The sequence below is a fragment of the Macrotis lagotis genome, chromosome 1 (genome assembly GCF_037893015.1).
Source record: "Macrotis lagotis isolate mMagLag1 chromosome 1, bilby.v1.9.chrom.fasta, whole genome shotgun sequence".
NCBI lineage: Eukaryota > Metazoa > Chordata > Mammalia > Peramelemorphia > Peramelidae > Macrotis > Macrotis lagotis.
Genome location: NC_133658.1, coordinates 780,638,467 through 780,654,700, shown reverse-complemented (window position 1 = coordinate 780,654,700; position 16,234 = coordinate 780,638,467). Strand labels below are relative to the sequence as shown.

Genomic DNA, 16,234 nt, shown 5'->3' with positions numbered 1-16,234 from the left:
TTTTTTAAGCCAGACCCCATTCTAAAAAATCCATTGCAATTAATTTCAATGGGCAGGAATATGCTAGGAAGAGGAGTGTTCATTGCTTAGTTTCCATCTAGGTTTGACCATGGCTCCCTTTACTGTTGGGTGAACACAAGAGGAGGTCCCGAGCTGCAGTGACTAACCTTGCTTCCAGAGTCCTTGGGTCCACATTCACCTTTATCGTACCACCATTTGTTTTTCAGCTTGTCTAAGACGCCTGCCTCACTGAGTTTCAAAACGGCAAGGTTTACAGGAGTTCTTCACGTGGAAAATAACATAAATAACATTATATATGTTATTTTATGTTATTCAAGTAAAACTACATTAGAATCGCATGGTAAAGTGACGGAGCAGAGGCCACAGTGGGTGCTATGTCTTGTACTATAGGCCCAGGTTTAGAAACAGACATACAACTGGGGCCTGCTCCATCGCTTTAGGTAACAGGCACATACTGCTAGGGAAAATTAGTAAATAAAAGGTATGCAATTACTGTGAACCCAAAACTATTGGCTTTGGAAAGTTTCTCTGTCAGAATTTTGTCTCAATGCACAATTTAATTTACTCCATAAATTCATTTATTTTGTTTCTTTGCAGAATTTATATCAATAGACTGACTTTGAAGAAGCTGGCTATAGTCCATTTCATTTCCTTACTTTAGTTATGATGATGATAGAATTTTACTTTATGTCATGAAGTATGTCCTTGATATCTGCTATCACAATCATATCACTACTTTCATATATAACACCTTGCTAAGGAAAAGGTGACTTAGGTTTTGTTGTGAAAGGATCACTCTTGCCTGAAGTACAGAAGGAGGTCATTAATTACTATTATTTTAAAGTAGAAACTCTTGTGTTCCATAATTGGAATAATTGATCTTCCATTCTCATGGTAATATTTATCAATTTTCTCAACATAAGTTTTAACGTAATTTCATTCCAATATAGAAATACAATCAAGTTACTAAAACCATATAGTGAAGTTCTTGTAATTTAATTAAAAATGCTTCAGTGTGGGGGCAGCTGGATGGCATAGTGGATAGAACACTGGCCCTGGAGTCAGGAGGACCTGAGTTCAAATCTAACCTCAGACACTTGATAATTGTGTGATCTTGGACAAGTCACTTATAACCCCATTACCTTAAATAAATAAAATAAAAAAAATGCTTCATTGAACCAGACCCCTAGACTATGTAAAAGGAAGTAGCCAAAACATTTGACCCTTCTTCAGAAAGTGTAGTCTTTTCTGTCACTTTCTTAGCTTCCATTAACATCAAAGTTCTTGGAGAGGGCAAAGAAGAGAAGATATTCATTAGTGCTGGGCACTAATGTACTCATATATTTTCTTAATTATTTACTTTAATTTCTATTTGTTCATTTAACTTACTTTGTGTAGGTAGGTATAAAGATAGTATGCATTGGTAGAAAGAGTACTGATCTGGGACTTGCTCTCTAGGCTGTTACTCTGACCTTCAGTCTCATCTTCCATGAAATGACTGAGTAGGGTAGGCTAGAGCATTAAATTATCTTTCTGATTAATATTCCATGAGATAAGTAGCTTGTATCCTAGTGATTATTTTCTGGGCAGTAGTCCTAAGGAGAGATTCATCTTGCTTCACTAGGCAGCTTATAGCTTAGAGATCATCTAGTCAAACTCATTTTACAGATTAGGAACCTGAGGCACAGTTGAGTCCATTCAGGTAGACTGACAAGATTTCAAACCCAGATTTTGTGATTGGTTTGGACATTTATTTAAATCCACAGAGAATTTATCAGTTACTCCTTAATTGTTGCTTTTATTAGATTGCAAATTCTTGAGGGTAGGAGCAGTTTCACTCATTTTTGTATCCTCCATAAAACCTAGCACAGGGTCTTCCAAATAGTATCTGAAAACAGATAGCTTTTGGATGTAGGGTGCTTAGGGAAAGAGAACAAAGTATCTTTTCAAGTACTCAAAAACTACTCATTACCTCCTATATTTTGTTTATCCATTCATTAAGTTTTTTTGAATAAATGTAATATTTTTGAAGCTTTTCTTTTTTAATTTGAAGATTTTAGTTCTCATTTTAACATACCATTGCAAGGTTTATAGTTGTAGTATATAATAGAATGTTGACTAATATCAGCATTTCATTTTTTGAATGTTAGAGCTTAGCATCACATAAAGATAAAAACCTAACTGTGTTTTTGATTTAAAGCATATCTAGAGTTCCTCAATTTCTTTTAAACTTACATATATATATGTATATATATGCTTTTCCCCAGTTAAAGAAATGAAGCCTTGGTAGAAAATAAAAGGAAGCATTTCATTGTTAATTATCATGGAGAACTTTATCCATCAAGACAGACTCTAGATTTCCTTATGGTGCTGATAAAAGTAGTCATGTATCAATGACTTGAATGATATTAAATATTCCAATGACAAATGCTCTGATGATGATATAGTATATAATTATTGCATGTCTATTTTATATGTTAGGTATTCTTATTGAAGCAAGCTTAAGTATTTTTTTACGTATAGAGGCAATATCAACAAATTAGGTAATTAATCTTTGAAAAGACAAATTTTACATTTTCTTTCTCCCTTTTTTATCTTCCTCTCTCCTAGAGAGATCCTTGCAAATGGAGAATTCTATGAATCTCCCTTCAAACTTCTTACTTCCCTTTCTCTTTCTCCCTGACATATTCTTTTTGTTTATTTTTTAAAATAAGGCAATGGGGTTAAGTGACTTGCCCAAGGTCATACAGCAAGGTAATTATTAAGTGTTTGATGCTGGATTTGAACTCAGGTCCTCCTGACTCCAGGGCCAGTGCTCTATCCACTGCACCACCTAGCTGCCCCTCCCTGATATATTCTTTTTTACCCCTGATGTATTCTTACAGAATATCTCTTCAGAACTAGGGGGATAGAGGAGTGTAGAGAACATAATCATTTCTATTTTTTCTTCTTTCTAAGATATTTATATGTCATATATAATCCCTTTCTTCCCTTCTCTCATTCTCTCTTGGGAGAATTAGAATAGATGGGAAGGTAATGATTTGAATTATAAATTCACCACTCCGGACCTCAGCTTTCTCCTCTGTTAGAAAAAGGGTATTGAACTAGATGATCTCACAGGAACTATTCAATTCTTATATTGTATGATTTATGGCTGGGTTAGGGAATACTGAGCTGGATTTGGAGACATTGACCTTTCTAGTTTTCCAAGCTAGTACTGATATATTTATGAATTCTCCAGAGATGCATGCCTCATTCAGAGTCATGCCTCTGCAAGCAGATCTGCACATCCAAAGGGTCTATTCAAAACGAGTGTCATCATCTGGAGTTGGCCTGAAGTCTTATGAATATTCAAAACTCCAACCACAAACCTGCAAAATAGGAGGCTTCTCTTTTGGATGGATAGCAATATTAAATTTTTTATCTTGGGTACTGGAATAAAAAACAGTATTTCCAAAAAGTACAAATGGTTTTATAAAAAAAAAGACATAATTATAAAATTCATGTTTCAATTTTTATTTTACTTACAAACTATTTGAGAAACGACCCACTTGATAGGATCTATATGTGCATGCAGGTTCTCCTAACAGTATTATACTGCACTGCACCTATACCCTCACAGGGCATATTAAAATGTGATTCTTGGCACATTCCCTGATATTTTCTATCTTTTGTATAAATTTTCCCTTCCCCCCAAGGCATTGCTTAGGAGAAAAAAGGTCATAGGAATATGCTGGAAATAAAAGAGATGAAGTAAAGACAAAATTTAGATGACCTTGTTTTTATAGAGAATCAGTAAGAAAGGAAAAACAAAAATAGATATTCAGTGATAGTAGACTAAGGTAACCTTGGCTCTATTTTAAAAGAAGACAGTTTTTTGTTACCATACACAAATTTCTATTCCCTTATATAACTTTTATTGGAACTTGTTCAATTTCTGACTCATATTGGTAGCCCAAGAAGGTCTAAGGGTCAAGTAAGATATTTGTTCTATTAGGCAAATGGATTTGTGATCTTATAGATGGGGGGGTGCATTTCCTATTAGGATATAGATCTCAGACCATTCATGTCCTCTACATCTTTGGAGTCCTTGTTAAATCTTTGAAAATATTTCTGACAGTGTAGTGGTAAGGAGGAAAAAAGGTCTGATTTATGCTCTTGCTATTTCTTATCCCTATACCAAGTTTCTTAAGAAAGTTATACATTTTTATTCTTTTCTAATCCTTATATCAAATGCTTGAAAGAAAATACTGCTATATGCCCTTAGTTTCCCTTCTCCAGAGTGTATATACCTACACCCCTAAAGTGATATAATTTAGACTAAAGACTAAAGTCTCTTGCCTTTGGTTTCTTATCACAGTGACCTGAAAAGCATAGGTACTTGGTGCTAGAATGAAAAGTTCCAGATTGGGTGATTAATTTTTTGAAATTGACAACAGATGCAAATATTTTTGCTTTGACAGTAATTGCATACTGTAAGTATATGAAGATCCTTTCTTTACCAGCAGTCCTGGTAGCATCACTAGTCTCAGGTCAGAAGGAAGGACCCCAGCAGATGCACCAATTACTTTACATACTGTTTACCCGCTTTGGTGACATTGAGGCTAACCTTGGAGTCACCTCCCCCGCTGCCACATTCTCCTTTGTCGTACCACCATTTGTTTTTCAATTTGTCCAAGAGGCCTTGTTCATTCAGTTTTAAAACTGCGAGGTTAACAGCATTTCTTGAAACGATAAAACATATTTTGTAAGAAACTGCACAGCTGTTAAGATGTTAGAAGGAATGAGGATTTAAGCTCTTTTATAAGCTTCTCCCACATGGTAAATAAAACTCTCACTACATATTACAACCCCCTCCACTGCAATCCAAACCAGAAATCTGGATTATTTTGCTTATTTTCAAATGTGATAAATATGCCTATGGTATGTAGTAGCTCTCCTTTTATAGCTCTTCCATAAGTCAAATAATTTGTGTTGATGACCAATTAGATGGAAGCTCTGACAAAACACTGATAAAATGGGATTCAAGGGTTTATGTTATGGATTCTTGTAGAAAGTCAGCATTTAAAGGTAGGTAAATATTGTTCCAGGTTGCATTTTATTCCCTGAAGGAGAATGCTAGCAAATTTTTAAATACTGATTTTTTTTTTGTCTACCCTCCCATACCACACAATTAAATTGAGCACAACATTTCTGTCTTTTTTGAGGCAAGATTTGTAGTTCCATGGTTTGGTTCAGCTTTATAGGCATTGAAACAGGTAGACAGGAAATCAGTCCTTGGGGAAAAGATCTCAATTTTATTTTGATTATTGAGGCCACTGCATGCTATTTGAAAAGGACATCAGGAATGCATTTCTTTAGTTTTTTTTTGGCAAGGCAATGGGGTTAAGAGACTTGCCCAAGGTCACACAGCTAGGTAAGTATCTGAGGTCAAATTTGAACTCAGGTCCTCCTGACTCCAGGGGCCAGTGCTCTATTCATTGTGCCACCTAACTAACCCCATTATATCTTTTTTTAAAAATTAAATAATTAAACCTCAGCAAGTCATGCCTTCATTTTAATCTATTCCTTGTATAGAACATGTACCCCAGAGTGGAACAGTCAAGATGGATAGAGCTATGTTTTAAATTTTCTCTAGAAGAATAACAATTATATCTAAAAACACTAAGTAGATGAGTGAAAAATCTTTTTAATTCATCTATTTTATATATTATATACTGAAGGTATGTAATATATATACTTTCAAAATATAATATTGAAAAATGTTTAATAGGTTTTATTTTTCCAAGTCATCCTGATTTAAATTAGATACACTAGAAAATGTGTCTTTTAGGTCACTAGATGACTCATTTAATGAAATTTCAAAAGTGTTGGTTTCAACCTTTTATTTGGCACTACTGGTTTTTAGTCAGATCTCTGATTTCATTAGTATAGAGAAATCCCATTGAAGAAAATTCCTTCACCAATATAGCTCTGTGAGGCATCTGAAATTTAGTCTCAGAGAATTTGTTTAGGACACCAAGAAGTTAAGTAACTTGTCCATGGTCACACAGTATATCTTAAAGGCAGGACTTGAATTTTGGCCTTTTTTACTCCAAATTCTCCGTTCACAAGCTCCACACTGCTCTCTTGGTTTTATGATAATTCAGTAAATATTGAGTGCTGACAAATTCCATAGAAATTAAAAACGATTATACCTACAAGGCTGAACTACAAATGGGACTACAAATCTTATAAATATGTGTGATTATAATATAAATATAAATTGAAAGCTAATTTTTTATTTTTATTGGATAGATTATTCAATACTTTTAATAAAATTATTCTTAATATAAGTGGTTCTATATTTTTGATGCATCTGATTAGCAAATATCTTTCAATGTTAACATGTTCACTTTTCGTGGCATTCATTTAGATTCCATGGGAACATTTACACAGCACAAATTAAAACAACTGGGGTCAAAAAACTCTATTAGGTGAGCCCTTACATAACTTTGTATATGAGAGCCTTTAAGGAATTAAGCAATCTTTTCTAAAATGCACAATACTTGGATATCATTGTGGTCACTAGAAAACAGAGTCATAATTAGAAATAGTTTTGTTCAGGACAACTTATTGAAATCACGAGCAGGGTAATCACATTAAAGTCCTTTGGTTTAGTGTGGGGATACTGGTGGAAGAGAGTGGGGTAGTGGAAGAGCTTGTGTCAGTCCACCAACTGGTAGCTCCCTATTTTTAACTAATTATTCTTGCTAACTAGGTTTTTAAGTTCTACTTTTTTCCTATGCTACATAGGGGCATGAAGTACTTTTAGTGTCCTCTAAGTTCATAGTCCTGGAGCAAAGTACCAATGATTCTTTCCTAAATACAGCTCTGCAAGAAGAATGAGACTGAGGTATAGGAATAGCTGATGATCCAGGGGAAGCTATTAAAAAAAGCCAAATAAAACATCTCTTGGGGGAGAGAATGGTGTTATTTTAACTTATTATTATTATTATGTATAAATACTGGACAAATTTTGTTTTAAATAACCTGAAAATTATTACTTTGTGCAATTTAATCCTTAGAAAGAAAGGTATCTTTTAAAATAGTTTTATTTTAACCCTAGACATAGTACATTAAAAGATTTTAATAGTGGATGGGCTTGTAATTGTTTTATATATTTGCTAGGAGAATCTTTTATGAAAGTTAAATAATCTTATGAGAGGATTATTTACCAGGGTTATTAGCCATATCCATAGACAGTTTCACAGCAAAATTAAAAAAAATGAAAAAGTAAAGGAATGCAGAAGGAAAAGATGCTTTCAGTCAAGGTAATTGTTTGAAAATTAAGCTCTGAGACATTGTCTTTCTTGCAATATCTATTAGGCCATGTAAAAATGGTTTAGTTTCACACTGCTATTTCTATTTCTTGGTTCACATTGAACAAGTTAACATAGGAAAATAAATCATTACTGAACTTATTAACTACAATGTCATACATATCTTAGAAAGGCTACAAATTTATCCTTAGACCAACTGGCAGTAACCACTGCACTTACTAGATAGTGTTTAGTACAAACCATCCCGCCATTGATACATTTCAGTTTTGTCCAATTTTGAAAACTTGCTTCACTTAAAACCAAGCAAAACTAAAAGGAAAAAACCATCTGATTACTTTGTTTCACTATCTGATGTCAAAGGAAATATTGATGACTAAAAGATGGAATCCTTTCATTATAAATTAATTTCATTACAAAGATCACATTTTTGTGTATATTTAATATTTAGGTCTGGACTGCTCTTTTGGACTGTGACATAAATTATTTAGACCATGACAATATTTCTATTTTTATAGAAATATAACAAGAATCATCAGAAAAGAGCTTAAAGGCTATACAAAGTTATTTCGCTCCATAGGCTGGGTTAGGTAAAAAGTATGGGCCAGTAGAGAATGACATAAGAGCAACAATGTAAGTTATGAAGTCCACCTAAATAGGAATACAGGAGGAGGATCATTTCTGTCACTGAAAAATTTACCCTAGGCTGTCAACCAATATTCTATCCTACCTTCTGAAAGCTCATGACAGCATAGCTATGGTTTCGTCCAGTATTAGAAAGGCTATTATGAACCTCCAACTAGAATTGTGAATGCACAGAGGCTACCACTGAGTTGGAGGAATTATGGTTTGATATTACTTTATTGTTTGGGTGTTTTTAAACCTCAATTGCTACAAAGAATGGCAATATAAATGTGAGCAATTATTACTGTTATATTTTCATATGACAGGATACTATAGTTATTTTCTCCCATGATTTTTTACTGTATGGATGAAATGTTTCCTATTTCTCTGAAACAAAGTATATATGATTTTCTCCATTCCTGGTACATGGTAAGTAAGTGCTTAACAAGTATTTATTGACTGGTTATTTAGCCTCACAACCATACAATGAGGTGTGTGTGTGTGTGTGTGTGTGTGTGTGTGTGTGTGTGTGTGTGTGTGAGAGAGAGAGAGAGAGAGAGAGAGAGAGAGAGAGAGAGAGAGAGAGAGAGAGTTACATTTTTACATTTTATCCTTGTAGGCTAATTAAAGGTAAGACAGTAAATTGAGCATATGTAAAAAAAAGTCCTTATTTTTAAGCTAGTCCTCTATTCTTTGCCCAAATATTGCTGGAAATTCCTTTTTATGTGTTAGTTAAAATATGCACCTCTCCTCTTTTCCTTGAAAAAGGAAATAAAATTTTAATATATGATAGTGTCAAAGGAATATCATACAAACTAGAATGCAGTCCTCCCTTCCACATAACAGTGTTACCATGGTCACATTTTCTGTCTATGTGAATGACTCAGAGTTATGGGTCACTAAGCTTGGCACTCTAGTTTGTCATCCCACTTTTGCAGAGTAGAGAATGCCTGAGATATGAGGTTTTTTTTAGAAAAAAGAGATCATATTTATTGAAGGGGAAGAGTTTAGTTCAGCAAGTCGATGAAAGGTTGAGCAATTAACTGGTCTAGGAGACAGCTTGTCCAAGTATTTAGACCAAATTATGGATCTTTTCAGAAGGAATTAAAAAATATCTGCTTCAGGAAAGTAGTATTCCTTTCGAAAGCACAAAAAGAGGAGGCATACTGCTTTACATATCACATGCTCTCATGCCTTTGGCTGAATTTACTTCAATATGACTTAGAATCAGTCTGTCTTCTGCTGAATAGGCTATATTTTAATATATGAGTGTATATCAAAACATGCATAATAAGACAAGGTCTTTGGTATCCCAAATTAGTGTAACAGATAATTGTGTCTACCAAAAACTTCAGTTTTGGAATTGGAATTTCACAGGAATTGGAGTCATTTATCTGAGAGGTCGCAGAAAATTTCCAGGAGCTTTTTCTTTTTAGATTTATTTTGTAATTTTAAAAATGTGATCAGGTATTTCTTACATTATTCCAGCAATTACCTATTTCTCATAGGTTTCTGACAGTTAACTGAAATCCCAAGGTCTTAGTTAGATACTAGGGAGTACTGATTTTAATAGGTTGTTTACTAGGTTGTTGAGTCGGGTCCATTTAATCACTGTGAAACAAACATAAGTATGACCTGGAAAAAATATACTCATAAAACATGCTACCTTTTTAGTTAATGATGACCTTGAGAACTCAGTTTAAAAATTACTTAAATGGCTGTGGTATTGGTATTGATAATGTAAAGACAAGTTACAGATCAGACAAAAAACTTTTCCAGGAATTTCCATACTGAGCAGAGCACAGATTTAGAGTAAAACAAATTCTTATAAAAAATTAAACAAGAAAATATTATGATTTATCTGCTTCTCACTCATGATTAATCTAATTTTTCTGAAATAAGTAATATCTTAATTGAGTATTTTGCTATACTTCCTTCAAGAAAAATGAATATAGCCTAAGGGACCAATTGATTTGTCTTTGGTCATTCAGTTAGCATGTGCACCCAAGATTTGCTTACTCTTAAAGATGTGTAGTTAGTAAGCTACCACAGAAACTGAGTGTCCAAGATCATCCTCTACATGATATAAAGTCCCTGGATGCCTAACTTAGAAAGATTGGTATTCATTTCAACCAAGAGAACACTGAAAAGTGAATAAAAGTATAGCATTTTTTCTTTTAAATGATAAAGAGCAAAAATCAGACTCTCAAGATAAGCAGTTCAGTTCATAGTTCTAGTTTTTTACTGTCTTCTAAGGTCCAGAAAAGTAACTAGTTCTGAGCTTGATCAATGCTCCACTAAGTTTTCAATTTAACTTAGAGCTTTGTTATTACTTTCCCTCCTAAATTATTCCTTCCAACAGATAAGCACATGCCTTTATCTGCCTCAGTGGCTTTTGAGAGACTATTCAGAAAGTTGGAACTGAGTCTAATTTGCTCTGTAACTATTTGGATGTAGCTGGTGGAAAAGAAATTAAGTCCTTCCTCAATTTGGTTTATGTAGCAACAATCCTACAGGTAATATATACCTAATGGGGTTAAAACCAATTCTGAGGAGTGATCAGTAGTTCAACTGCACAAAAGAGGAGAACTGTTTTTTTGTTAGTAAAAACCAAACTTGAATTAAACTGGAGATTGAAAAGAATTAAAATAAAGATAATTTAAAAACCTTTTTTTTATTAAAGAAGGATTTAGTCTCTTTACTTGGGTCTCTGTATGGGGTATAAGCAATTAGGTCTGTGAATTCTGCATGCTTTTTTTATTTGCTTCATAATCCAATTGTGTCAAGGGGGATTGTGAAAGGTGAAAAAAATCCTATACTAATTTTTGGCTACTTTTAGGTTATTTTTTTTCTATATTTACATTGTTAATTTCTACTTGAGTAAATAGGTTCTACTGAGGTGCTTGTGCTGAAGGATTGATTAAGATTCATGTTTAAAAGTAGTCAGCCTTAGGGGCAGCTAGGTAATGTAGTGGATAAAGCACCTGCCTTGGAGTCGGGAGTACCTGGGTTCAAATCTGATCTCAGACACAATAATTACCTAGTTGTGTGGCCTTGGGCAAGCCACTTAACCACATTTGCCTTGCAAAAACCTTAAAAAAAAGTAGTCAGCCTGCCAGTCTGTAGGACAGGGGATGTTGGGAGGAATATGAAGATTTAAATGTTCAAAGGAACAAATATTTTTTCCAAGCCATTCCTGTAAAATTCCCTTGTAGTTATATTGTAAACTACTGGTTCTTATAGTTCCATAGCTTGTATTAAAAAGAGAAAATGCTTATCACCTAGCAGGTCCAAAGGAGAAAGCATATTTTATTATAGGAATTTTTTTTTAAATTTAAGACTAAGATAGAAAAATCATCAGTAGGTAAATATAGTATTCGGGGGGGGGGGGGTAGAGTCGGAGAGGAAGGGTGTATCTCTGAATAACTCATTGACTTAGCCAAATCAGTTTTAAAATTGTACTCTCAAACAAATAGAAATAATTGATGTTTTCGCTGTGGGTAAGTTTAATTTCAAGTGTTTGAAGTAGACCATTCAATTTGGGCTGCTAGTGGGGAGGTATTAGGGATTGCTTTGTCTCCTTCCCTTTACCTACCATTTTTTAAAATTTATGGATGAAAATCCACTCACATTTTGTAGATCTGTTGGAGCATAAGAATCTTCAGCTTCAAAAGGACTCTGGCTTAGCATCAGGCTTGATTATAAATTCTCAATGTTCTTGCTCTAAAATCTATTTTTAATTTTTCAATTTAATTCAGGTCAACAAACATCACACACACTTATATGTATGAACACTTAGGTATGCTCAATGATTGATTGATTTGATTGCTGCCATCTTGTCTATTGAGGCTTTAAGGAAGCTGGACTCTCTGGGGGATCTAGCTTTCTTTGCAACCACTAATACTTACAGAACACTGCTTCCACTTGAGAAACGCAGATCTGGTAGGGAAGCACATATTTTCTAAATTTAGTCTTCCTGCCCTAAGGAGGTTGCTTAAAAATCAGGTGGAGGAGCAATACCTTCCTGTCTAGAATAAATAGTCCTACTCTGGGTATAGAGTTCAACTCTTTATTTTGTAAATAATTGTGAACTTAGGTGCTGAACAGTTGTGATTTATACTGTATGTACTATATATCATTGTCTACCTACCCTATTTCTATCCCTCAAGACTACATAGCCAAGAGTCATAGATAATTTTGATCCTAGAGAGAACACAATTTAGTAAACCCTTGGAAAAAAATTTAAACTATTTGATTCATTCTTAAACTTCACATTCATAGTTTTGGCTATTTATTGAGAGGAGAATTTCAGTGACACTACTCTTGTCACTTCACTGTCACTTCAACAATCAACATAACCAAAATTTGAACTTGTTCTGTGTCCAGTTCTCTTCCATAACTCATTCATTTCTTTAATAATTTTGTCCTTAGCAACCCTATTCAATCAAGCTGAAAACCCGAGCTATTTTTACTTTTCCTTCTTTATCCCAATTAATCATCAGGTGCTATCATTTCTTCCTTTGAAATGTCTTGAATAAGCTCTTTCCTTTCTATTTCCAATATCATGATTTTTTTTTGAGCCTCAAAATATTTTCTGTGCTTCTATCTCTTGTGAAGTATGTCAATGACAAATTCATCTTCCTATAATTCAATTCAATTGAAAAAATATATAAAATGTTTATATGGGCATACTGAGAATACAGATAAAAAAGATATGGTACTGCCTTCAGAAAACTGTCTAGGAGGGGTGACAGACCAAGCTCAAAAATGACTATATTATAAAACAGAATGTGATAAGTTTCTATCAAAGAGATGAAGAGAGTCTAAGAAGGAGAAAGAAATAGCTTTGGCCTAGGACATGTCTCATAGAAGAGGTAGCACTGAAGTGAGGTACTGGAGGATGAATAGAATTTCAACTGATGGGAGTTTGAAGAACTTTCATTTTAGATCATAAGGATAATATGGATGAAGGTATAGAGGGAGGAGAGTGAGATGAGTTAGGTTAACAGTAATTTGACTACATTGTTTAATACATGAAGAAGAATAGAATAAGTTATTGATTTTGTAGTTTTATTTCCTAATCCCATATTTCCAGTGATATTCTGTTGTTCAAACTGTGTCTACTGATAGCATCTCCAAGTTTTATCCCACTAGTCAGTGATAGAACTAAGACCAGGGTCTTCTGACCTCCAGATCTGTTCCTCAGTCTGTATTCAAATGTCTCTCCAATTAGGTGTTCTCCCAGTTATCTAAACTTAGATTCCAACAGTCCCTGGTATGAACTTCTTACTCCAGTCATCTCCTCAGTGTTTCCAATTGGGTACACTTGGTTTTAATTCCCAGTTTAGTCCCTTCTTTGTTGAGTCCCTTTCTGGACTCCCTCAATCTTCCTCAGGCAAGCATTGAAGGGGCGGGAGACAAGGATGACAAGTTCTCCCTTTGTACACCAAGTACACCAAGGTCTCCATTTATTTACTGCAATACTAGTGCTTAAATACCTCTCCAGTCTAATCCACTCCCATTCCTGTTGCACTTAGTAAAATAAGACTCTGGTGCTCAAGGACACCAGGTGAAGATAATTTACAGTGCTCCCACACACAACAATCCCTAACACTCCTTAGCTTGGCATGCTTTTTCCTTCTTTACTTGTACAAACTCTTTCCATTCTTAAGGGATCTGCATAATTTCTACATTGTTCAAAAGATCTTTCTTATTTGTTTTGTTCCCAACCATTTCCTTCATTTTCTGGATCATTTTGGTTCCTAATGATATACTACCTTGTTTTGTGATTTAATGCTTTCTTTTGTACATGCCATATCACTTCCAGTGAATTGTATCATATTCTGATTTTTTTCAGATCTCCTTAGTTCCTAAGGTGTCGTTCATATAGTATGTATTCAATATAATTAATCAAGTTAAGTTATGATCTTGCATAGCACTCAATGCTCCTAAAGGGTGTATTTAAGCAAAAGAAGGTGGTATGCTAAAAATGAAAATCCTATACTTACACCGCTTAGGTTGTTTTGTAGAGACAAAGGTGCTCCACACATGAAAGGTCTACAAAGAAGAAATTTGCAAGGCAAAAAAAATAATTCAAAACTATCCATTAAATGTTGGCCAAGAGAGATATAAAAAGGTTATTGATGGCAACTACTCTTTCAGAACTATGAACACAATAATAATTTTGCATTTTCTAAACAAAACATTCAAGGAAAGGATTTAATGGACAACATGAAAAATTAAAAGAAGGGGATACTTTTTGAACTTTGTTTATACATATGGAAATAAAATATGGGAGAATGAAAAGAACAAGATGTGATAAAATTCAAAGGAAACTTGTTATGAGAGGATAAACCTGATATTTATAACTTGATTATTCACTCAAATGCAGGAGCTACATGTGGCATTTTAAAAGTTCATTTCAGACTGAAGCTTATCGATGGAAAAAGTGAGTTTTGAAAAAATGTTTTCTACCAATACATCATTTCAGTTTTAGAAAAAGTTGAACTTATTTCTAATTTAATTTTTCCCCTAATTTATCATTAACAATAATTTACTGAGTGCTATCTAAATTGATGGCTTAGTTCCCTCTGGATTTAATTAAATGGAAATGAACAGTGGAGACGTCACTGATCTTCTAAACTATTTCCTTACAAATTTCTTAAAATTAAGAATTTATGTATTTAAAAAAAGTCCCCACTGATTTAAGATTTCAGATTTCTTCAATGCTTCACATTGTTAATAACAGTTAATATATATGGGCATACTGTTTTAAATATCATTTTAATATTTATATGAGCATAACATTTTAATAGGCATCTGAGTAGCACAGTGGATAGACTGCAGACCTGAAGTCAGGAAGACTCATCTCCCTGAGTTCAAATCTGACCTCAGACATTTATTAGCTGTGTTATCCTGGGCAAGTCACTTAACCCTGTTTTTCCCTCAGTTTCATTATCTGTAAAATGAACTGGAGAAGGAAATGTCAAACCACTCCAGGATCTTCCAAAAAAAATCCCAAATGAGGTCATGAAGAGCTGGACTACAACAAATATTTATATATTTATTGCCTACCATGTGCCAGGTACTGTTCTAAGCACTTAACAAATATTATCTCATTTGATTCTCACACAACAGTCCTGGGAGGTATATATTCTTCTTCTTCTTCTTCTTCTTCTTCTTCTTCTTCTTCTTCTTCTTCTTCTTCTGTTTTGCAAGGCAATGGGGTTAAGTGACTTGCCCAAGGCCACACAGCTAGGTAATTATTAGGAGGCCAGATTTGAACTCAGGTACTCCTGACTCCAGGGCCAGTGCTCTATCCAATGTGCAGCCTAGCTTCCCTGGCATGTAGTATTATTAACTCTATTTTGCAGTTCAGGAAACTGAGGCAAAGAGATTTGCTTATGATCACATAGCAAGTAAAAGTCTAAGGTTTGATTTGAATTCATTTCTTCCAGACTATAGACAAAGTGCCTTATTCACTTAATTCCTAATAATATCATTCCTTATAATTTAATATGTATGATATGGTTTCCCTCAATGTCAACTTTGAACTCAGAATATTTGGTAAAAAGGTACATATTGAGGAAGTAAATAGGGCAAAGGAAATAGTTATTCAATGGAAATAAAGGTGATATGGTGGTATGTCCTCATCTTACATCCATATCTATCTATATCTATCAATCTATCTGTTCATTATCTGTCCATTTATCTGTCTATTCATCTGTCTATCCATCTGTGTATCCAGCTATCTGTCTAAGCATCTTTCTTTCTTTCATTTATTTATCTATCTATCTATCTACCTATATATGTATCTTTCTATCTAATATTTATAGAAATGAGAAAAGAAATTTTTTAAAGGAAGTTATAGAATTAAGAAGCTCATATTATTGGAAAGTTATGACACTAATTGGCTGGTACATGATTCAGTTATTTTTCTATTATTAGTTGCAGTCCAAAATTCTAATTCCACCCCCTTTAAAGATTTTCAGCCTATGCTACCACAGATGATGACAGAATTTCTTTTCTTTGAGAGTGCAGAGTGTCATCTTAAAGCCTTGTGATGCTTCACTGGCTCTAATTAATTGTCTTCTGTGGCCTCCAAAAATCGAATAATGTTGTATGTACCTGGTTGGGAGGAGGGTTGACTGTGCACCATTTTAGCAGGGAAATTATCTCCAATAAGAGGGGATTGTAGGTTGTATATGTTTTATTCTGTTTTGGTTATCTTCTATAGTTGCTTCCATGGATAACTGGGAAATGAGGAAGTG

At 34.0% G+C, this 16,234-nt stretch overlaps 1 protein-coding gene across 3 annotated transcripts in view; it reads right to left on the bottom strand.

Moving 5' to 3' along the window:
- The window catches only part of GRIA4 (glutamate ionotropic receptor AMPA type subunit 4), a 516,976-nt gene that overhangs the window by 9,484 nt on the left and 491,258 nt on the right, over positions 1-16,234 (bottom strand). For all 3 annotated transcript variants that reach the window (XM_074216584.1, XM_074216582.1, XM_074216583.1), the window contains one exon: positions 168-282. In XM_074216584.1, coding sequence (XP_074072685.1) covers positions 168-282 — 115 coding nt within the window. The remainder of the gene's footprint in view (positions 1-167; positions 283-16,234) is intronic.